Source organism: Apium graveolens, unplaced genomic scaffold (genome assembly GCF_009905375.1).
Source record: "Apium graveolens cultivar Ventura unplaced genomic scaffold, ASM990537v1 ctg4472, whole genome shotgun sequence".
NCBI classification, from domain to species: domain Eukaryota; kingdom Viridiplantae; phylum Streptophyta; class Magnoliopsida; order Apiales; family Apiaceae; genus Apium; species Apium graveolens.
This window is the reverse complement of record NW_027418556.1, coordinates 82,829-107,872: the sequence shown is the minus strand read 5'-3', so window position 1 is coordinate 107,872 and position 25,044 is coordinate 82,829. Positions and strand designations below refer to the sequence as shown.

General features: G+C 33.0%; 2 protein-coding genes across 6 annotated transcripts; both read right to left on the bottom strand.

Annotated features, from left to right (window-relative positions):
* Positions 1–634: 634 nt before the first annotated feature.
* LOC141701945 (WD-40 repeat-containing protein MSI4-like) lies at positions 635–14,050 on the bottom strand. 2 transcript variants are annotated; one of them, XM_074505581.1, is made up of 15 exons: positions 13,854–14,050; positions 8,549–8,612; positions 8,290–8,376; positions 8,129–8,191; positions 7,208–7,273; positions 7,021–7,095; positions 6,741–6,816; positions 5,914–6,130; positions 5,567–5,648; positions 4,846–4,919; positions 4,545–4,644; positions 4,358–4,432; positions 3,088–3,140; positions 2,786–2,885; positions 635–960 (listed from the first exon to the last, which is right to left on the bottom strand). In XM_074505581.1, the coding sequence occupies exons 1-15, from the start codon at positions 13,985–13,987 to the stop codon at positions 865–867; spliced, it is 1,362 nt and encodes a 453-aa protein (XP_074361682.1). In that variant the 5' UTR covers positions 13,988–14,050; the 3' UTR covers positions 635–864. The 2 variants fall into 2 exon arrangements, with proteins under 2 accessions (XP_074361682.1, XP_074361683.1); XM_074505582.1 differs by lacking the exon at positions 13,854–14,050 and adding an exon at positions 10,269–10,554.
* Positions 14,051–16,379: 2,329 nt separating this feature from the next.
* On the bottom strand, positions 16,380–22,369 carry LOC141701939 (CRM-domain containing factor CFM3, chloroplastic/mitochondrial). Of its 4 annotated transcripts, none has more exons than XM_074505574.1 (10): positions 20,991–22,368; positions 20,177–20,651; positions 19,962–20,092; positions 19,501–19,854; positions 19,238–19,394; positions 18,861–19,153; positions 18,621–18,680; positions 18,416–18,517; positions 17,938–18,095; positions 16,380–16,819 (listed from the first exon to the last, which is right to left on the bottom strand). In XM_074505574.1, the coding sequence occupies exons 1-9, from the start codon at positions 22,329–22,331 to the stop codon at positions 17,970–17,972; spliced, it is 3,039 nt and encodes a 1,012-aa protein (XP_074361675.1). In that variant the 5' UTR covers positions 22,332–22,368; the 3' UTR covers positions 16,380–16,819; positions 17,938–17,969. The 4 variants fall into 4 exon arrangements, with proteins under 4 accessions (XP_074361675.1, XP_074361676.1, XP_074361678.1 ...); XM_074505575.1 differs by having other exon boundaries at positions 16,380–16,780; XM_074505576.1 differs by lacking the exon at positions 16,380–16,819 and adding an exon at positions 16,826–17,083 and having other exon boundaries at positions 20,991–22,369.
* Between the last annotated feature and the right edge of the window lie 2,675 nt (positions 22,370–25,044).

The following is a 25,044-nucleotide window of genomic DNA, read 5'->3' as shown; positions in this document are numbered from 1 at the left end:
AGTTTGATTTGTCGAATTCGGCTCGGTAACAATCGAGCCGAGCTCGAGTTTTTCAAATTATTTACCGAGCCGAGCTCGAGCCTCAAATTACTCGGCTCGTAAGGTTCGCGAGCTAAATCGAGACTATGTTATTTTTAATTTCTTTTATTATAAATACATTTTATATATATATAAATATTTTATTTATATTTTAAATATTTAAGTCAAACTTATCATATTTCGATTTTTTATTAATATTTAGTAAAATCTATTCAAGCTTTCGAGCTGAACTTGAACCTACCAAAATTTTTACGAGTACAGCCCCGAACTTGAAATTAAAGGCACGGTCAAACTCGAGTTTGAGCCCAAATTTTTTCAATCGAGCTCAAGCCTGTCTGACTCGGCTCGATCACACCCATGGGTATATAGAAATATAGCAAAAAAAAGAATAGGTATATTGAACCAGACACGTTTTACATATGAACGAAATACCAAGGTTTCGATAACATATAATAATGCAGTCGAGCCTCAACTAGGCTAGTTTTTGCATCATAAGACGGTTCTTTCTTTATTTTTTAGTTTACAGGTTAATCAGGTTAGCATCAACATTGTTGGCTGTACAAAGTAGTAAAAACCAAAAACCAACAACACAGGATAACAAAACATATTCTTAATATCAACATAGTTCCATCTACTTTTTTCCTTCATGCAAATGGTTATCATTTTAGATGGCAAAACTACAAGGAAAAAACAAAACAAAAAGGTAATGTATGATTCAAGGTTTACTGATTCCATATGTAACCAAGCAGGTCTCTGCAAATTTTTCCACACAAGGATGATAATAAAATTCTAGTCCAAAACCCAGTATTTGCTGATTAATAAATATTAAACTGAACATGAAAGCAAATGGTCCTTATATCTCTCCAGATCCGCAAGAGCCTCCTCTTCGGGTTTGTATAACAGATCAAGCATTCGCCATATCTGCACCACCAAAAGACTTGTTTATATCTTAAAAACAACACATGATATATGAGAAACAGGAATCCGTTCCTTTACATGGAGAACTAGAACAGGACAAATATTAAAGAATAACTTTCTAAATGTCATATAACTTATTTGACAAACATACGGGCAGTATATTTTATAATTTATGGTTCTTTATAAACAGAACTTGCATCATATGTAAACGTCTATATTACTAGACAAAACACTAACAAAGAAATTTGAAGGCATCACAGAAGAAACTCAAACATTAATGTGTTATACAAACCTTCATTTAATACCAGCACTAGTAGATGTTTAGACAGATTATTAAAATGATTTTGCTTATAACTTATAAGTACCCAGAAAATTGAGGGAAAAGAAATTAGTTTGCTATCATGGGCACCTACAACATTTCTTCAGAACATTGAAGCTAAAGGTTTCAGTAGCAAGGTTCCTTCTCAAAGAGGCAGCGCAAGGCATATACATGTACAGTAAAACCTCTGTAAATTAATACTCGATTAATTAATAATCTCTCTAAATTAATAATTTTGTCCGGTCCCGACTAGGGCCAGTTCAAAAAATAATCAATTTCGATAAGATAATAAGATAATAATTTTTTTGAAAACCCTGTATAAAAATATGGTCCCAATAAAACTATAAATTAATAATTCCCTTATATTCATAAAAATATAGCTATTACATCTTTGTAAAATATGATTTAATTGTAGTTTGCTTTTTCATATGCTGACCTTTTCAGTGTATTTGATATTGTACCTTGACTAACTTTTAGATGAAACTTATTCTCGAGCCACAACTGGAGATCTTTTTGAGTGCATGATGAATTTTCTCTTTTATATTCACATAATGCTTTTCTTACTTCATCCGTCATTGTTGATTTTGTGACACCTTTTAGATGAGAAGCCATTGTTTTGTTTGTATAATTTTTCCCCCAATCTAGTATATACAGTATATATAATATATTTTATAACTACACATACATTGAATACTTTCTATGTAAAATACAATGAATTAAATTAATTCATGTACTTTGAATTTTCCTAATATACATTGAATATTTTCTATATAAAATACAATGAATTTAACTTATACACTACATGGACTTTGAATCTAATATATTGTACATTCCATTGACTTTCTAAATTCATATACATTGAATTAATTGAATTAAGTATAAAATATAAATTGTACAATTCATTTTATTTAAATTTATGTGAATAAAAATTTAATCAAAAGTTAATTTTGTTTGCTACCGAAAATTCTCTATAAATTAATAATTATTAATTTATCGATTAATTAATACCTCTCTAAATTAATAGAATTCTCCGGTCCCAACTATATTAATTTATAGAGGTTTTACTGTATTATGTATGCAACATCGAGAAGCATGATAACTACGATCGAACATTATTAGCAAAATACAATACTCATAGGCAAAACCAAGTATGATATGGTACTAGGTATGGTTACTCTACCAATCCTTCATCGTTATTGGTATATAAAGATCCCATTTTAAAATTTAGGCTTCTTGACACTTAAATACAAGTTCACACTTCACATAAATATACACATAAAACTTTCATATCTGTTAAACAAGAAATCGTATTTAATAATCTATCAAGTTAGCCTATTTGGCTATATGTAGAAAAAAAATTCTAGGCTAGCGAAGAAAGGGCAATTAGGGTAGAATATACTAATGACCGAGATTGATAAGACATGTAAGAATGACATTCTACTTATTCTATTAATAATTGTACGCTGATGCACTCATTTGCACTCATCCAAGCTAGAGATTAGTTATTACCTGCAGCGTTCCACCCCCACTTGTACTTTCACAATCATCAGAGACACTAACAATTGTCCATGGATCAGAAGAATTGAAGTGGAAGTCAACAACTTTGTCTCTACATTTACAAACAATGACAGTTTAAACAGGTAAGAATCTAATAGAGTTGAGGCTAAAGTAAAGAACCTGCAATGACTTGTCATGTACAAGCAAATTACTGCAAATTTCAATCCTGACATAACGTGCTAACAAAAGAAATGTTATTTGTTACTCCTAACGATATTTTAAACAAAGATGCCAAGGTGACGGAGAATGTAAACCTGTGCCCAGCATGTCGGAAGAATAAGCCATTCGGATTATCTTGCTGGCCAATCTAAATCAGAATAAACATCATTAGAATTGCATTCTAACTTTTAATCAACATCTAAACAGTGGTAAAGGATAATCTATCTTTCCATTCATTTTTTAGTGTTTATAATAATAATAATTTGCAAATGTACTTTAAGCAGGAAGATATACTACAGATATACACCAGAGAAAGCAACAACCTACAAGTTATGAACAAAAGATGGTAAAATTTGACCAATCTCGGTTCAAAGGTAGGACAGTGAACAACCATTTCAAGAAGTAGTCAGTACTTTGAGATTTGAGAGAAGAGAAAGCAAACTGTGTCTATCACAAAGTACATGAACTGAAGCTTCTAATAAAGAATGGCATTACCAAATAGTAGATACAACAGAAAGAATGGCATATACTACGGATAAAAGATGGTAAAATTTGACCAATCTCGGTTCAAAGGTAGGACGGTGAACAACCATTTCAAGAAGTAGTCAGTACTTTGAGATTTGAGAGAAGAGAAAGCAAACTGTGTCTATCACAAAGTACATGAACTGGAGCTTCTAATAGGGAATGGCATTACCAAATAGTAGATACAACAGAAAGAACAATATAACCAAATTCTTGGACGTGAATGAAACACGAGTATGGACTACACTACAGAATACACAGTACAATCGAAGTACTCTTGTTTACTTCATTAAGGTTGTCCTTGCTATTTTAATTAGGTTCTCAGTAAATATAATAGTTTTATCGACCAAACAAAAGGTATGATATCTATGAATTCTCTGCATTACCTATAATCGAATCTAAACATATTTCATGCATGAATGACATAAATTCTCATTGATGATTTTCAGTACATGGAAGGTTCTAGTGAGGTATCAAAGACAAAGTTAATGTACATAGCCATATGTCATCAGCTAGCTCAATATTACCGTAACATTGAAAAAAAGATGTAATATTTGCAAATCTACTTGTATTGGATATTCAAATCCTTGTTAATCTTAAAATGACACCTGAGACTGTACTATGTCCTACCTTGTATCCATTTCAGTCTGAATATTACCATTTAAACCATTTCGCGCAACCTCAATTTTCTTTATCTTACTACCCTTCTGTGTGTGTGGTGTGTGTTTGTGGGGGGGGGGAGGGGGGTTTCTTTTTCTAATCCAAAATTTTACAAACGTTCTATATGATGATGACAGAAACATTATCAAAATTAATAAAAGCATCAGAGGTTTTCATCCACACCAGCTTATGATCCCACATGTTCAGAACGCCATCCTCTGCTGAACTTCCAAAGACAGATGACCTATCTGGAGACCACTGAATATGAAGAAAGTTTTTTGTTCATAAGATAATCAACATCTTGGTAAATATAATTAATTTTCACTTACAAGATTCAGGAGCTAATATATATACACACACACACACATACCTGAACACAAAGGACAGCTTCACTGTGACCCGCAAAGATGTGTACAGGCCCCGACGTGAGCTTACGGCGGTCAAACATGCGAACAGAATTATCAGCAGACCTTGAGAGCCAAAAGAAATGATTAATAACAATACTCCAAGAGAAGAAAAAAAGTTACGAAAGTCACTAAGCTCTAATCACTGAAATGGAACATCTGAAAAATCATATACTTTTAAAGTACTACAACTTATGTAGAAATGTGAACTAACAATTTGGACAACAATGACTGGAACACAGAGAAAGCTTTACAATGTATACATACCCGGTCAGTATAAAATTTACATCATGAGGATTCCAATCCACACAGTGAAGATCCGCATCATGAGCTTTTTCAACCTGTGAAATAAATGAATACAGACTCTAAGCTTCATGCAACATCATACCTCGAAATAAAAGCTGATGGGTAGGATGTCAACTGTCATGAGATCATTTAGTGCACAAGTCCCTAACTACACCCTGAATTACGTAAAATAGTATTAACAGTGCTCAGATAGCCTCTAACAGTAATATCCTATGATAGATATATTATTGTTTCTGGTCTTTCACAACTATGATTTTCTAGTTTCTCGTTCTCCCTCCTCGACATGCTTATCTAATGCACGTGGTCTTTGCTTTACACTTCATCATCCGTACCAAACATTTTCAACTCCATTAACATACCTATTAATACAAACTAGAAAGGATAGGGCAAAAACAATTGAACATGGCAAATACATATATACCAGAGAAATACAACACGTTTACAGATACATGAACTCCCAGCTTTGAATACAAAAAATTAAAAAGTTTGAATATATGATGCTGGCTGATGGAGGCTGTCTTTTTTGAAATAAACAGCAGATGCTTCAACATATGCATATACAACATCAAAAAAATTGTAGACAAAAAAATCTTACTGTTACCTTACATTAGACAGCCAGAATAGTTTAGTTTACATAAAACTTATGGTCCCCAACAGAATAAAACAGTAAGATGAACTTAACCTTGACGGCTGGAGTAAAACCACTTCTGGCATCCCACAAGATAAGGCAGGAATCATCCCCTACACTGCAAAACTCCTGCGCACTTCACAATGAAAGGATTGAATGTGAGTAAGAAAGTACAAGGAAGATAGCTTAATGGCAAGTTTACTGCTACAGAGAGGAGAGACAAAGCAACATGCTATATTACCTTCACAATGGCCCTTGCTACACTTATATTTTTACTTTTGATCACCATAAGAGAACAAATCATACTAACATATACAATCTTCTATAATGTGTGAAATAAGCGGTATATTCAGTGAAAAAAACAGAAATGATGCATCTTAGAGGGTTCATTCCCCAGCTACCTCGAGGGGCAGAACTGCACATCTTCAACAGTATTTTCATGCCCTTGGAAAGTACCACGAGCTTGTACGGAAGGGCTAGATGCTGGCGAGTAATCACTTACATCAGCCTTGGAGGTCTTAATGCCCCCTGCTTTAGAAGATTTAGTAGATCCTGGGTCTGTAGCCAAGGAGGAGATGTGATCCTGAATACTCCATAATATCACAAACCTGTCCTTCCCTGACACAAAAATTAATCCATTATATCTATATGTGATGCTTGATTTTGGTCAGTGATCACTTTTTGAACTTAAATATCCAGCTTAAATATTCCTTTTTAACTTGATTTTACCACATTTTTCATTTGATTCCATGTTAACAATTTCAAACAGCTGCTACTCATCAAGGGGATATTCTAGTTTGCAAACAGATAACATATTTGATTCCATTAGACTTCTGGGAAACCTTCTCGAGTGGATAGAATTTGAAGTGCAGGAAGTGAATACGTCAACACATTCTTTGTCAATTGCTATACAAGTCCAAATGTATGTGCAGATATTATATATGATTCAGGCACAAAGACACGTAGTATCAGCAGAGCTATCTATACACTTATACTTGTTTTTCCCTGTCCAATGAAGTGATTTCTCATAAACCTGATAATCCTTCATGTAGGAAATAACATTTATACTAGTGATACCAACTGCAAGGATTTTAAAAGTAATGTCGATGTATTTTCTTGCACCTTGTTAATGGTTAAAATTAACATGTACTCATTTAATATGCAGATCATATATACACAAATATGCACCTACAATCCAACATCGGGATGATATTTTAAAAAATAATACCTCCAGAAAGCACGAACGGTTCAGTTGGGGACATAGCTAGTGCAAATTCTGCGTTATCCTTATGCCCAGTCAGTATCTGCACAATGACGGTTTACAAGGCAAGATGAACCAAATAAGGGGAAGCATACATGTAGGCAACATCATATTCTAAATGTTTTAACAATTCGTATTATGGTAAACACTATGACAGACTTAAGATAATAAAAAAGAAATTGTGCAAGAAATAAAGCACTGATTTTGAGACATTTGCAGAAGGATCAAAAGAATTGATATTGCGCACCAAATCTGGACGAGACACTGGGCTTCCCAGGTTAGCTTGACGAGTAGGCTGACTTTCAATATCCCAAATAAAGACCTAAATTAAGCAATCAAAATTTAGGAGATATTAAACCATTTCAATAGCTTTGTCAACATTATCGCAGAAACTGAAAGTCAATAAAAATAAAATATAGAAAGAAAAAGCTTACATCAGGACTGTCAGTGTGTGTAGCCACTATGTTGCTGTTCTGGGGAAGCTCTCTAATCCGATTCACCTGAAAGCATGTTTTGTGATGCTTTTCAAATACTATATCGCATGTGCATGGGTAAATAGAACAGATTAAAAGTTTAAAAATATGCGAGGCGGTGTAGCAACAGCTCACCAACTCTGGATACATATATGTGACAAAGAAGCACCAAATGGATATGAACCTTACACATCACAAGATATAATATCAAAATAAGGGCCAAATTTCTTATGATAGGTCTTTCTTTTTCATGATCAAGCAGTAACTTTTAGTACTAACAGGTTTGCACAACAAAATTTAACCCCTCATTGAGCACTAAGGATTCACAGAAAAATGATTGGAGTAAAACAAAGGGAGGATACAAATAGGGGCACATGTTCCCCACAGAATCATAATAATTTACTAATAGTACTTGTGTCAGTTTAATCATAATATTAGGAGTGGGTCCCTTATTAAATTAAAATGTGAAGCTTTAATGCAAACTTAGTAAATCATTTATCAGAAAAATCGAACAACTATCAAATTTTTAGCATTATTTTAGATCCACAAAAGTTTAGCAAGAATGTTTTAGTCCTGACATATTTTAGTATTTTACTAAAATATTCATCATGCACACTTAGATAATATTTTAATACTGAAGTTTCGGTCTTGACTCTAGCTATACAAAAATTCACGTATGTATACTTGCTGCAGTACAAGTTGTCACCAAAAGATAATAGAATATCGCATCATATTTTATAAAATTACAAAAAGCGAGCAGGTTTTCAAACATTTTTCCTTCTATTCTAAGAAGTAACAGAAGTAGTGTGTGTGTGTGTGTATACAAAATGATATATAAGCTAGAAATATTATCGAGACTTATATTGCTTAAGAGCTAGTTACCTCGCCAGGATGTAAAATGGTCTTAAACTTCTTCACAAAGGGGGAACGCGACTCTTCATTGAACTAACAAAATAAAGGCCGAGTTGAAAAAAATAGTGAAAAGAGATCAATTGGAACTAGGAAATAAACAGAGTAAAAAAAAGAGATCAATATTAATTCACCTGTGATATATGTTCTGCAGCAGCAACCCTGGGTTTTACAATTTCGCAGTTTGCAATTACAAGTGTATTAGGGACAGTACCGTCTGTCTGAAAGAAAGATGAAGAAGCAACACAAAGGGAAGCATAGTAAGGAAACAAACTAGAGTAAGATACAAACTTTTAAAAGAACACCACCTAAAAGATTTTGAAAGTAGTACCTTACCTTCTCCTAAACATTAAACAACAAATAATAAACATAATGCAGTAAAAGGTAAGTAACCTGTTCAGAAAGGTAAAGACGCTGACGATTCTTGTAAGTAGCTTGCTCAATCACAGGACCCCATCTATAACAGTATACCAGACATTTTAAAAAAACATGAAAACCATTAATAGCATTGATAATTCAGGATTATACACCATATTGCTTAAACCAAAAAAAAACTGATACAAAAATTCTCAGAAAATTTTCCACATTCACAAGCTGTCAATTGTTTGAATTATTAATCATTTATTTCAGATTTTTGTTTCAATAGTAATATGTATGTGCGTGTATCTTATGTCTTGTGTTCTGACCACAAGTCATTTTTTCTCGGACCTTAAGAGGTTATGTGTAGTAACCTTTCTTTTGTTGTGATCTAAATATGCAAGACTCTTCATTTCCCTCCTTTGTTACAGAAACTCAATTCTTATCATAATCTTAGGCATTACATTCCCCTTGCAACTATAAGAAATACCCTCGTATGAATACACAATTAGTCATTAATTTTTAACTTGTTTCAGGGGTAGTGAAGAAGTATATCAGAAAGGTTTTAACTTGTTTTAGGGGTAATGGAGAAGTTTATCGGAAAGGTTTTTTGAACGACTGAAAAGTGTCGTCAATTTTTTTCGGCATGACTTTACTAGAGATATGTTATCTCTATTTTTTTCTTTTTATCATTGATAATTCCCTTGCACTTAACTACTTTATTTTAAGGTTTATACATATGTTTATATACCTCAATAGATGAATTGCATCAATTGTTTAATTGTTTTCTTCCGATATATTTGAGACTTCAGATGGATTATGTACCAAACATTTAAGAGAACCCCATCTTTTGTTCAGATATAATCTCCATTTTAGTTTGCATTTAACTATAACATGTAATCTACAATTGGGTATGCCGTATATCTTAAAAGAAGACAAAAAACCACGAGCTTAGATTTTTAACAATAACACACATCAACAATCAAAAAACGAAAATGCCCCAAATTTCAACCCCAAACAACATGCACTAACATTAATAGACAACACGAACTAGTCGAAACACATAACACTCAAAAACCACAATAAATTACAGCATGAGAAAGAACAAATAACTTAAAGACCCAAAAATTAAGAGTGTAGACATAAACCATAGTGTAAGTATATAGGACAGAACAGACCGGCAAGAAAACTAAATACGTATCTAAAAGTCCTAACATAATTTATTAAAGGAAACAACTTCTTATATTATTCTACTAAACTGTTCCTAGTAACTTAATTAACAAAACTAAAATACTGAATCAATCATAATTTGTTTAATTTCAAAATAATAACATAAAATACATACAAATTAATTTGCTAAATTCTAGTTCGCGTCATCTCACATGGATTATGTACTACCCCAAAAGGATTATCCACTAAGCACTTAAAACCCATATATCTTTCGTTCAATTATAGTCTCTGTTTTGTTTTGTGTTTAATCATACCATATAATCTATATTTGGATATAATTTTAAACCAAAAAAAGAATATATAGATTCTCATAAAAATTCTACCACAAGCTTGTCAACAACTTGACACATTTACAATCAAAAATCAAAATGCCTAAAACTTACCCAAAATATGAACTAATCGAAACACATAACAGCCAAAACCGCAACGAATTAATAAGTTACAATACGAGAAACAACTAATAACTTTAAAACCCCAAAAATTGACAAGAATCGTAGTTTGAGTATATAAAGAGATAGATAAAGACCGGCAAGAGAGCGACGGCCAGACGAGACGGTGATTAGCAAACCAATCGTAAAGAACAGGAACTAGTGATTTCCACTTAGCGTAAAGCTCAACTGATCTCTCTTGCATCTTTGTGTTCTTTTCCATCCCTATCTCTCTTTGCTTTCTTTTCTCGCCCTCTATTTTCCCAGCGATTCAATTCACCTTCTTTTTTTTATAAAATCCTACTACACCATTATATATAGCAAAGTAATTATCAGCGAAATTGCACCAACCAATTACTCCAACCAACTACTCCAACCAACTACTCATTAATGCTTGATGGTTTTTGGAGTAAGGAATGAGGCCCAATTGCACATCATGGCCCGAATTATATTTATGGTAACTTTGATATTAATATTTCTATTTATTTCAAAATTTTCATATAAATTACATACATTATATAACATATACATATATGTTATATGTTATTAGGCTTTTATTCAAATGAGAACTTATTAAAATCAGAACTATGAGAACCGGTAATTTTCGTAGTTAAAATTGGTAAGTTTACAAAATTTAAAATTTTTCATTTGCATAAAATCATTCAATCAATCAACTGTACCCAGTAAAATCATAAATATCGCCTAAGATAGTATCCGATCTGGGGAGGGTATACCGTACGCAGCCTTACCCTCATTCCAAAGAATGAATAGCCTGTTTCAGCAAAAGACCCCGGCTTGTGTGTGTACAAATATGTGTGTTATAAGTACAAATTGATATATAATGATACATAAAAGTATGTAAAAGTAAGTGGGACAATATCTTGGTCCATGATTTACTTCACATGGGACTTACCTATGCCTATGCCATTAGAACCATCTTCCGCAATTCTTAATATCTACTTCCCAGATTTAGCCGCAACCTTTTCTCTTAATTACAATTAACTCCACGCACAGTAATTAAGGATCCGCTCAACCCCTCTTAGGATGCTCAACCCCTCTTAGGATACACTCAGGATACACTCGCTACTCGCTCTTCAGCTCCTCTCTTCAGTTGTGAATCATCCGGCGCTATCGAATTAAATCAATGATTCCCTTGTGACCTTGTCATTTTACTAATATATCCATTTCAAATAGATTTGATTAGTCTGTCTATTGGTTCCGCTACAAACCCTAACCCTCCCCTATGAACTTATCTTTATCTTCACATGGGTACATGCAGTCATGCAGATTTATTTCAAGAAATTGACTGGTCTCAAATAACACCCTTATGCGACTCATCAATCTTCACAAAACTATGAATTTAAAAGTTTATTTAGGTCCCTATCTCTCCTCTCTCTCTGAAAATTAACGAGATTAACGAGACCGGAAAATTTTATTCAATTAACGATTTCAACCCGTAATACAACCCCTAAAACCAACGTGGTCAAGATCAGTACAGATAAATTACATCACAACCCCTAAACTTGAACAACGGCGTCTCTGTGCTTAGTAGGACCCCTTGAGATCAAAAACCCTAAACCCTCACCATCTTTAGCAAGCTCCGAACTCCGAATCAGCAAACACAGACAATCCTTTTCTTGATCTCTTGAATTCCAACTTTAATTCCATTTGTAAACCACTTAGCCCTCCCAACTTATTCATCTACCGGAAACCCTTGTCTTGATTTCTTCTTCCATGTTGTTCCTAACATGTAACATGCATGAGTCAACCCTTATTAAATATCTCACATCCGCGTATGCTCATTTCCCGATCACAACTGTTAAACTAGTTTGTAATCTTCGTGGCGTTCAAGGTACTAGAAAGTCTGGGTTTGCATAAAATCACCAATTTACAAAATTCGAAATTTTAACTTTTCAAAAAAATCACCAGTTTGAATTACAAAAACCACCGGTTCTCACGATTCTCGTTTTGAGAAGTTTTCATTAGAGTGCAACCCTATGTTTACATATTTATTTATTTATAATTTAATAATCGGTTCCCTCCTTAATGCATCTTGTTGGTAATATTTCTTCTATTGTAATCTAAATCTGCAAAAAATTTCATCTCCCTCCATTGTTACAGTAACTCGTTTATTATCATAATCTTAGGGCTTCATATTCCCCTTGCAGATTCTCGTTTCTCCAATGTTTAGCCCTTTCTATAAAATCACAAATACAAAAATATCCTCATATGAACACAATTATACAAAACTTTTTCTAGACATGGGGTGATGAAGAAGTATATCGAAAAAGGTTTTTCGGGCAATGGTTAAAAAGTGTTCTCAATCTCTTTCATGTTCTACACCAGTGAGACAGTCGTCCCGTAAAACTAGAAGTAAATCCGCCATGAGTTTGTTTGTATGTATCATGGCAAATTCAACTTAAATTCATACCACGACTTTTCTTGAGATAAGTTACAATCATTTTCTTCTTGTTATCATTGCTAATTCCTTTGTACTAACCTTTTTTATCCGAAGTTTTACACATGTTTTAATACCACAAATCCACAATTAGATAAATTGTTTTACTATTATCTTCCAACATATTTAAGACTCCGCAGGGATTATTTACAACACATTTAAGAAACCATGTTTATTTTTTTCGGTCATAATCTCCACTTTAGTTTGTGTTTAATTCTAACATATAACCACTACGCATCTAAAAAACCACATGTATTTCTTAAGTCATAATGTCCATTTGAGTTCGCGTTCTATAACATACAATCTACAATTAGGTCTACCAGACTACAACTTAAAAAAACTTAAAAAAATCTCCGAAAATTCACAACCACGACCTTTTCACACATCAACAATCAATAAACAAAAATGCCCTAAATTCACCCAAAGTATCATGCACTAAACTAATTGAAACACAACGCCTAAAACCAAAAATGCCCTAAATTCACCCAAAGTATCATGCACTAACAGTAAGTAACAAACTGATCTATACACACAACGCCTAAAATCAAAATTACCCTAAATTCACCCAAAGTATCATGTACTAGCACTAACAAAGTACTCGAAACACACAACACCTAAAACAAAAAATGTCCTAAATTCACTCAAAGTATCATGCACTAACATTAACAAACTAATCGAAACACACAACAACTAAAACCAAAAATGCCCTAAATTCACCAAAGTATCATGCACTAACATTAACAAACTAATCAAAACACACACCTAAGACCGAAAATGCCGTAAATTCACCCAAAGTATCACGCACTAACACTAACAAACTAATCGAAACACACAACACTTAAGACCGAAAATGCCCTAAATTCACCCAAAGCACTAACAAACTAATCGACACACAACACCTAAAACCGCAACAATTAACAAAAAAGTATCATGCACTAACACTAACAAACTAATCGAAACACACAACACCTAAAACCAAAATATGCACTAACATTAACAAACTGATCGAAACACACCACGCCTAAAACCAAAAATGCCCTAAATTCACCCAAAGTATCACGCACTAACACTAACAAACTAAATCGAAACACACAACACTTAAAACCACAAACAAATTAACAAATCACAGCACGAGAAACAACTAATAACTTAAAAACCCCCAAAATAATTAAAAGTGTCGACATGAACCCTCAAGCATAAAATATATAAAAGTATAAATACAAACCGGCAAGAAAGAGAGGGCCAAACGAGATTATGATTAGCAAGCCAATCGTAGAGAACAGGAACAAGTGATTTCCACTGTGTGTATCGCTCCTCGACTGATAGCTCTTGCTTCTTTGTCTTCTCTTCCGTTTTCATTTTCCCGCGCTGTTTGTTCTTCCTTCAGGAGGTTCAGCGTTGCTGTGCTGTGTGTGAGACTAATTTATCTAGGTTTACTTTTTGGCGATTTTAAAATTAAGACAACTAGTTTTCATTAATATTTTAAAATTTTATTTATCAAGGTATATTATATTTTTAAAATATTTATAAAAATATATAGCTAATGATTATAATTTTTTAATAAAAATAATACAATAACATGTGGTCGTAATTTAGTAGAATAAATAGACTATTTCTAGTAGTTTAACAATTTAGTAGTTTATGTAACACTATTATTTATATCTTTTAATAATATGATAAGTTTTATTCGTAATTTAGTAGGATAAGTATACTATATTTAGTAGTAGTTTAATAATTTAGTAGTTTATTAGATATATAACACTATTTATCTATTTTTATAATAATCAAAATTAAGAAATTATCGTTGAACCAAACCGTTGAACCAAATTATCTCTATTCCGGCTATTATAATATAGTATAAATCGTGTTTAAGTTATCTCGTCCCAAAATATAAGTATCTTCCACTTTTTTAGTAATATTTTAAAATATATAAATATGTTGTAAAAATCGGCAATCGGGAAATATCGGTCGAGCTACCGATTTAGGATTAATTGAAAATTGGAAATTAATCGGCGTAAAAATCGGATGTATTATAATATTAAATTATATTTAATATATTATTATGATTATATTAGTTATTTATTAACAAATATATAATTATTATATCATAATTTCTATAATTATTCATATTTAAATTAATATAGTATTTTAATTTTAATAAATAATTATATATACTGTAATAAAGAAAAATTCGTAAAAATAAATCGGATTTCAAAGATCGAATCGGTCGGATACTTTGTAGGGGATTAATCGGGGATTTTTATAACACTGATAAATATCATAGATTCACATATATTTTTATTTAAAATTAAAATTTAAAATGTATATTTTTATTGAGGAAGAAAATTTTAAAAAATAATTAGTAGAGCTATCATATTAACATTAAAATACACGTAACAAATCAAAGCAAATTGTATTTTGACGCGGATGTTGAACCGTTGAAGTATTGGTCCATTTTTCAAAATTAGTACAAAATATAGATTCTGATAAATCATAAATTAGTATATTAAAGATTAGTTCCGATTTCTAAAATGGGTGATCACGAGTATTTTTAATTAAACTAAATATATCATTTTATACATGTTGTTTAACTAATTTGGGGTTAGTTTTTATGAAATTATATTGTATGCGTTGTTCTATTGAGATTAACTAATTAGATAGAAGATATTACAAAATTCTAATTTTGATATTCGTCCATTTTTTTTTGTGAAATTTCTTCATGGGCGATCGGGTAGTTAATTTTATTAATTTATATCTCTTTAAGGCATTATTTATTATTCGATCAGAAAAATCTTAATAGAGTTTCGAGCTAAATATCGAGAAAATTATTTTTTTGACATTTTATTAATTCACGTGTTTCTAAAATAAGTTATTTACCATGATAGTGGTAGATCTCAGCGCCACATAAAATTTGTAGTCAACTTTATTATATTTTATTATACACCGTTCCCTTACAAATTTTAATAAAAAATTCTCCAGTTTTAAATGTCGCTTTTAGCAAAATTTTGGATAAATTCATAATCGTTTCGGTGCTTGTTAATTTCAATTCGAAATTATTTTTTATTTTACTTATCATAAATACTAAATGTACGATATCTTATTTAATATGAAAACAAAATTTTGAAAAATATATTTTTTTAATTTGTATACTTTCGTTTGATGTTGTGTAACTTAAATAAAGTCGATACTAAATTTATACGTATAATTTTTTTGAATTTAAGGTTAATTATTAAAAAAATAGAAAAGAATCCCGGATGTGCCAATTACAATTTGATAAAGATTGTGTGAGCCGACCTATTTTTTACTACGGGGTTTATTTTTTCGATAAACAGATTGATTGTAATGGGCTTCTTGACAAATTGTTATGTGAGATGGGCTCAACATATATTAATGGGCTTATAAAATTTTTACCCGGGCTAGACTTGTAGCAGCCCAGAATCAACACAAAATTTTAAATGGGCGGGGACAATTTGACATGGAGCCAAACTTATGTATTAACATTTCGGAAATCGAAACTAATCGACGATAATAATTGGTGATTTTTAAAAGAATGGATGCTTTATAAGTAATTTGTGGATTCAGTGAAATATTTTTATCGATTTATCGGCGATTTTTAAAAAATTGGCCGATTTCAATAACCATGCTCATCAGTCATATTTGTTTTCGTGTGTTGGCTTTTGAGTCTATATAAACCTTACATGAGGCCGTACTTGTTTAGAACAGAGATAATAATATGAGTAACACAAACAGCTCTAGTAATTCATTAACAATATATTTGCATTTGAAGATGAAAATATACAGTACATTACAGGGAAGGTTTCAACTTTAAAGCCAAAAATAGTCTGCATTTTCCATCAAGGTGCAGGAGCTAGTATTTGATCATAAATTGAAACAGATAGATGTACATAATCGGAGAAGCCGGCTTGTAAGGAATAAATTTCTAGGTTTCCAGCTTGATGTCATAAGGTCCCGAGACCGGAAAGAACAGCAGATCCATTTCAATCAACAGCAATACATGCACGGTCAGGTAGGCTTACTTACGATCTTATCCAGGCAGTAGAATGCATGACACACTGATCAGGCCCAGCAACATGGGGCTGGCACCACAGGTGGTTCATGGATGCCCGCGGAAACGTGCAAGCTCGCTTGGATCTGCTTCAGGCAAAAGGCAAGGATAATTAAGCTGCATACCTGCGCATCCTTTGTTAGTCTAGAAGCTTAAAAACACTTTAAAACTTATAAGCCAAGAACTTGAATATACATAATATAAACTGATGTTGGCAAATCCTTGGCTTGGAATTTGTTTCTTGTACCAGATATACACTGTTAAGTATCTACACCACACCCCTTAATCGCAGAAGCTGTGAAGCTGTGAAATTCAAAGAAATGGCACTGCAGAGATTTTTGCAATACTCCGAAACAGGGGGTGGAGGAATATGATAAAAGTACCTATTACTGAGCATATCCCACCATACACAAACAGTTTCAATAAAAATTGAAGTCTTCCAATGAGATAGGTTCACGTAAGCCCTAATTTTTTGCATATTTATATTGCACTTAGGTGTCCATCTACATATTATTGATTATTTATTTATCTTTCCAAGTTCTAATACACAAACCAATAAACGACGACAATACAGAGGTGCTCAATATTTTTGTTGCTATACTCAAGTGAAATTAAAGGGAGACATCTCAAGTTATAAGATATGAAAAGTTATGAAGACAACATTCCAATCATTTTTGGTTCATTTCTTTGGGATTATGATACACTGTGAAATGTGGTACTAAGATAACCCCCCAAAATGAAGTAAAAAGTAACCAAAAGTTGTTCATGACCACAGGACTATTTCAAGGGACTAAATGTGATAAAAATGAGTACAAGTTACATATAGTAAAGAGATCACAATCCTTGCAAACAAAATACCCTAAACGGTCCTTGTACGTGCCTTTGTAATCATCTCTGAAATAGTATGTGATTTGTGGTCTCTTGCTCCAACAAATATTATACTATTTGGTAGGTCTTTAACGTAGATGGCATTGACTTAACAGAACTTGTACATAGGGAATTTGTGTATTTTCACCAACTGCGCTAACAGAGCAAATTATGTTATTCACTTGTTTCCTATTAACTTGAAACACGCTAACTTGCACCAAAGAAGATATATCACTACTGCTGCTATTTTTCTTCACAAGCTTGAGACTTAACATAATTTCCAGTACAATTAAAGTTTCCTTAAATTTACATAATAAAAAGAATGATCACAACAATATGCATGCCAAGCAATGGTAGATACGCTTAAATGACTAACCATAAAATGGCCACAAGGATTCTCCTACTGCACTATGAATATCTACGAGATTGCATCTTTTTCTTGCTCTCATCGATGTCAAAATGCCTTCCTAGACTAGTATTACCATCCTCATCTCCGCTGTCATACACTTCAAGATACGCCTCTTCATCTTCATCCTGCACAATAGAGAGAAAAGCATCATCATGTTGATCGAGGTTGATCCAGTAGATTTTTACTTTATTTTTTGAGCTTTTAAATTCTAAAATCACCATAAGTGATCTTAACTATTTTTAACGATGTTTTGATGGTGCAGGAAATAAGTAGAGCATGAGAGATCAGGAATACATGAAAGACGGTAACATGAGATAAAAAGTTTAAAGATTGGGAGGCTATTAAGAAATGGCAGTTATAAGATCCACATGGTTAATTATCAATCACTAATTATCTAGCAGTACAAAAAATATGTTTAAGCAAGCAAAATATTATGTATATCTACCTCATCCACACTGTCATCGTCATCTTCATCACTGTCAGAAGCATCATCTATCCTCGAGTAAAAGGTATCCTCACTAACCCTGTCTACAGTTGTCATATCTTCCTGCAAATTTTAAAACAAAAGTCTATAAAAATTATGCTAAATAAAGTTAACTTTCTTTAACCTGTCCGTCTTTGCATGTTATTTGGAAGGGAGGAAAACATACCAGCTCAAGCTTCAGCTTCTTAATCTTTCCTTGTAACTCAGTAATATGATGCTTTAGTGCCTGGAAATGTTTTAATATAGGTCAGAAAGAGACCAACAGTCTTGAACATAATTAATTGAGATGCCATACAGAATGCACGTAAAATGTACACTTTCTATTACTTGGTCCAATTTGGGAAATTTTATATTTTAAGAGGAAGAATCTTCCTGTTGGACATGGGATATAGAGCTACACTATTACCTCACGTCTCTGAAGTTCAATTGATCGAGCTAAAGCCTGCCTTCTGGTAAGGAGATTTTTGGGTCTCATGGCAATAGGCTGCCTATAGTTTTTTCCACGATAAACTATGATTGCGTAGCCTTTAGTAGTTTTGTCTACAGATACTAATACTCCACCACTTTCTGCCTCGAGAGCAATAGCAATATGCTTGACTTGAGCAAATCTTTTCCTGTCAACTATTATCTTTACCAGCTCACGATACTTCCAATGCAAGTGCATATTTTCAATGGTTCCATCAAAAATTCCTCTCAATCCTTAAACAACCATATAATACTAATCTCAGCTCTCGTTATAAAATCAGAAGGATACTACATTACTGCTAGAGTGGGAGTGATTACCTAGAAGCAAAAAAGGCTTCATACTCAGGCCAATCTTACGAAATAGAAATCTCTCCTCGTCACTTACGGTTTCCAGATCATTAGGGAGTGAAGCTGGTTCCAGATAATCCTGCACCTTTCGTAAAGCCTTCTCGGCCTTTTTTGCTTTCCTGTTTGCCTGAAGTTATACAGCATGTTAACAAAAACGTCAGATATGAAATGCTGTTTCAAAGTGATTTGCAGGTCACGATACGAACACTCGTAGTAGTGTATCTAACACTTACCAGAGAAAGCTTCTTCTCAAGAAATCTGACCAGAGAAGCATGTCTGGCCAAAGCTGAGTCTTTCATCATCTTCTCTCTTTCTTCATCGGTTGGCTGGTTCCCCCAGCGTGAGGTTGCTGCCATGGTCTCAGCAAGGGTTCCTGCGACCAGCTTGTGGTCCTTAGAAGATTTGGTGTTTGATTCCATTAGATCAAACGCCTTCTGACGGGCCCAATCTTCCTCATCCTGATGGATAGCTGCTAGGTTTTGCGCTTTTACCAGCGTCTGTGTTACATCAGGAGGCAAAAAATCATTACCCCTGTAAAAGACAATATAGTCCTTGTTTCTAGATACTAGTGTTCCACCAGTTAGTCTCTGCACAAATGATCAAACATTAGAATATTAGATTGTAAAATATACAGTATAGCATGACAGACTGAGCAAGAAATACAAGTATATTCACAACAAAATAGCAACTTCACCTTGATTTCTTCGGCCATCCTTTCGTTGCGAGTATTATGAATGCCCCGCTTTATAGCTATCTTAGCGATGGCACTTTTTTCCCACAGCTTTACCATAGCCTTAGCCAGACCTTGCAGCTCTCTATTTCTTCCTGCGGAAAGTAAGCTATGACAATTACAGGTGACAATATTGTTCAAATTTCAAAGTGCAGTAAATAACAATTATTTCTACCTACCCAGGGCAAAATGTGGAGGCATTGTCCTGGCAGCCCTGCGGATGAAAGTCATCTCCTTGTCTTTCAAAACTGGTCGTATCCCGTATGGAAGAAGTCTGAATGGCCGCTTATAACCAGGAACTACATTTGGAAGCAAGTCAGCATCAACAGGCAGGGGATCACGGCCTGCCCAATCTACATACCTTGGCCCAATCTCATCCAACAGAAAGTCCAGCTCACTTAAATCCATGTTTTCACCTTCAGAAATACTCTTCATGGAACTTGCAGAAATGGATGCAGATGACTCTGAAGAACTACGCGAGCCGCCTTTAGTAATATTAAGAGCATCATCCTTATTAAACTTTGGAGGCTTTGATACTATGACAGCCTGATTATGCTTGGTGAATGATTTAACACACTGCAGCTTGTAGGCCATTCCTCTAAACAACACTATAGAACTGCCCGATCTCCAAATCACCAAGCCTCCAGTTCTTCGCTGATAACAAGAAGCCAGCAAGATTAAAATTTAAACATTATAAGCAAATTGAAGCCTGAGTCAGATATCTCCAAAACCACAAAAAAATGAAATTATGACACTGGCAAGAAACATGGTTAAAAGCTCTTAAAATCTGCCTAAAAGTCATATTCAAATCAAACTATATAGAAATGATCAGATACTGCGATTCAGTCCATTCAGTAAACATTACCTACACAAGTCATATTTTTATCAATAACATGTTGTCAAAAGCTAATGCCGAATTGCCTTGGTTAATTTTTTTTTGCTCGGAAGCTGCCTAAAATTTTAAAAGTGTGAAGATCAGGAGATAATACCAACCTCCAAAATATCATGGCTCCTCTTCATATTTACAGCAGTAGGTCCTTCAAATTTTAATTTAACAATCTCATCAGCTTTCCACTTCTCCTGTATAGAGTCTAGTAAGTCCTGTGTGATGCCAGCTGCTCCAACTTTGATCCTCTCCACCATTCTCAATGCCATATTTCTTAGCCTCTTCAATTCAGGCTCCGGAATAACTTTTTCAGCCAACATCGTGTTGCTCTTCACAGACTCCTCCCCACTAGATTTCACACTCTCCCAAGGCATCATTTTCCTCAGTTTATCTTCTTCCGCGAAATTCTCAACTAATGGCCTCACTGCATCACTTCCATCTCTAAACTCCTCAGCACTTCCAACTTCTCGTTCACCAATCCCGGATAATTCCCCTCCGAACGCTAACTTCTCATTCTCTTTTTTCTCCAACAAAAAAACACTTGAACTTGCATCAACCTCATCATCATCATCATCATCATCATCATCATCATCATCATCATCATCATCAATTTCTTCAAAGTTCTCATTGTTCTCGACAAAATCACTCAAATTCTTCGAATGCAAAACATAACCCTCAGGAAACTCATAAAACCTTTTCCCTTTACCATTCCTACTCTCCACATTTCCAGCTTCATAATCAACTTGAGCCTCATCAAACTTCCTTCTTTGATCCCAAGGTACAAACTTCACCGAGTCACTCTCATCAATTCTTGACTCAACCCCATCAAATTCATCAACCTTTATGCCTCTTCCACCTTCAAACTCAACTTGGGTATTCTTAATTTTGGTTCTTTGATCCCAAGGTGCAAACTTTACTCTATTTCTCACATACCCATCACTCACAACCGAGTTACCATCACTTCTTGACTCAGTCCCAGCATCAAACTCAACTTGGGCATTTGTATTTTTGCTTCTTTGATCCCAAGGTGCAAACTTTACTCTATTTTCCACAAACCCATCACTCACTACCGAGTTACCATCAGTTCTTGACTCAGTAAACTCATCAAATTCAACCTTTTCTTGAAAAAATTCACTTTTTTCACTTTTTTCACTTTTTTCTTCTTCCCATGGGAATTTTTGCCTCAAGGAAGTAGTTTTTACACACCATTTATCTTCAATTTGTTCCAAGAAACTGGGCCTGGGCTTTCTTTTTTTCTTGGTGGGTTTGATTTTTTGGGTATCAAATTCAACTGTTTGATGAGAAGAAAAAAGTTTGAATCTTGAAATGTTGAAACTTTTTGAAGAAGTGGGTTGAGGATTATTGTAAAGAATGTAGAGAGATGGAGTAAAAGTGGAAGAAAAGAGAGGGTGTGAGGATGGTGAGAGTGAAGAAGAAGACATGGACATGGGATAGTGATAATAATTAGATACAGAAGGTGTGTCTATTGTTGAAAATAAATTATTTTAGTTTATACTCTTTTTAATAACTAGATTTTAAATATTTTGCAGAAAATAGATCATTCTGATTTTGTAATTTTTTTAACTTTTTCATGCAAAATTATAAACGGGTCTCTAAGCGGACTTATGTTTCTCTCGACTAAGCTAAGAGAATCTTCGGGTGGCATATTGGAAAAACTTCGGCATCTTACTTTTTTTTTATCATAACTATTAGCAGCTGACGTAAACTGTACGGCACACGGAATAATTTGCAAATCACATGATCTTGGTTTATTACGGGTACACGAAATAACCTGCAAATCACTTAACTTAACTGTTGGTAAATCACATTTAAGTAACACACTTTCTGAGTCCGTGGAATTCGAACATGCGGCCAAAATAATAATTTTTCTCTTTTTAAACAATTGATTCAACATCTTGCTTATAATGAATCTTTACCTAAAATTATAACATTTAATTAAAATTAAAATAACATTCTAGTAATTTCCTAAAAATTTAAGATCATTCTTTACTTTCTTAAAGAGAAAGGATGTTTATCTTAATTTTATTAATTAAATTTTTTTCTCTATTTTTCATACTTTTTTTCGCCCTTTTCTATAAAAAAAATTGAATATAAATTAAATTTATTATTATAATAATAGTAAGTAGGGGTGTACGCGGTCGGATCAGATCAGTTTTAGGGTAAAAGTCGAACCAAACCGCGAAAAACGATTTTAGAAAATTGTCATCCGCAACCGCTGGTGCGGTTAACCGCGTCAGTTGCGGTTGCGAATTTGCGATTATTGCGGATCACTTTAAGGTTCAACCACTTATTGTAAAATAATTAATAATTTGCAAAAAAAAACGGAATATTAATAAATTCAAGTTTAAGTTACGTGATAAATTTTCATTCAAAAATAAAATACAAACTAATACTTCTCTGGAGCAAAGATATAAAAAACAAACAAAAATATGGAGGCGGGGTAAAAAAAAGGGATAAAAAAAAATTACATGTTGATTACGTTTTCCATTTGTTTAGTTATTTATCTTATAATGATTGTGAATATTATTAACAAAATCTTAACATTAACCTAAAATTAGTTACTAAATGTGTATACTTATTAATTTATATGATATCAACTACATTTTTAGATATATATTTTATTATAAATATATGTTACGAGTTGCAGTTGCGATTTTCAAAAATTTAAAACCGCATACAAATCGCGAATGAGCGGTTTTTAAAATTTAAATCCACAACCAACTTGCGTTTCGCGATTATCCACAAAATATGATTCGGTTGCGAGCGGTTGAATGCGGTTATAGTAAGAAACCAAAATAAATTTTATTGCTCGAGTTAGTGCTACCATATAATAAGTTAATAACACATGTATCGTATCCTACATATAAAAAAATGAATTTTCAACTTATCAAAGCCAAATTATATTAGCAATAATTTAAAATGTAGTTATTTGTTATTAACAATACATATACTTTTGCTAATTAAAAAAAAATACATATACTTTTCGGCAACATATATAAAAAGCTAAATTGGTAGTACCCCATCCCTCGAAATGACCCATTTGTGCATAGAATCAAATAGGATCCAACATGACAATTAAATTGTTAAACTAAGGACACCAATAAAAACAAGAACAAAAACAAAATTAAACAAACTTTTGTCTTTTTTATGATTAATTTTAAATACCCTCCTCCGACTTTGGTCAAATATTCCTATAAAGTTTTACCATTCCACAATTATTTACTTCGTTCTCCGAGTACATGTTATTTTAGGGATTTCTAATTCATGAATTTAAAATAATTATATATTAGCAATGACTGATATATTTACGAAAGAATACCCAAAATATACCATTTAACAGTTTCAAGTGTCCAAAATACCAGAAAACCGTCCAAAACACCCACGTTACAGATGTGTATTCTATTTTTTTAAAAAAATACAAAGAATACGCATGTCTCACATGCGTATTTTTTGTATTTAAAAAAAAAAAGAATACGCATGATGGTAATACGTATTCAGTGGATATTTTGGGCGGTTTTCCCGTCGATGGGTATTTTGGGCAAATCTCCCCAAATGGTGGGTATTTTGATTTTGCACCCTATATTTACGGGGACTGATTTATAATAAAATTATGTTATAGTATCTGCAATGATAAAATATAAAAATGATTAGTTATAGTGATTTTTTATTATTATTTTATAAATTTTTAGCTAAATAATTTGATATATACTTCAACTATTTTTTAATTATATAGCAAAATTATTATAACTTGTATTTTGGAAGGGCACGAAAATAATTATCGTGAACCGGTGTAAGAACCAATATAAACTACTCTATCTGTTTTTCATTTGTTTACGCTTTTTTGTTTATATCTCTTCCAATTATTTACATTTCAAATTTTTCTAAAAATGATAAATTTTTTATAATTTTTAAAATAACTATCTTCACTGCTTTTTTCCACTATACTCATTTTATGTATATATTATTAATCGATTTCACTATTTTCCTAATTTTTTTAACTTTCTACTTTATCATTATTTGTAAACATTTGGGAGAGACGGACAGAGACAATTACAGCAAAGTTATTACACAATTACAAGTCCACGTGTACCCCACCAAACATGTTACCATATCTTAACTCTTCTGTTTCCAGTGAAAAGC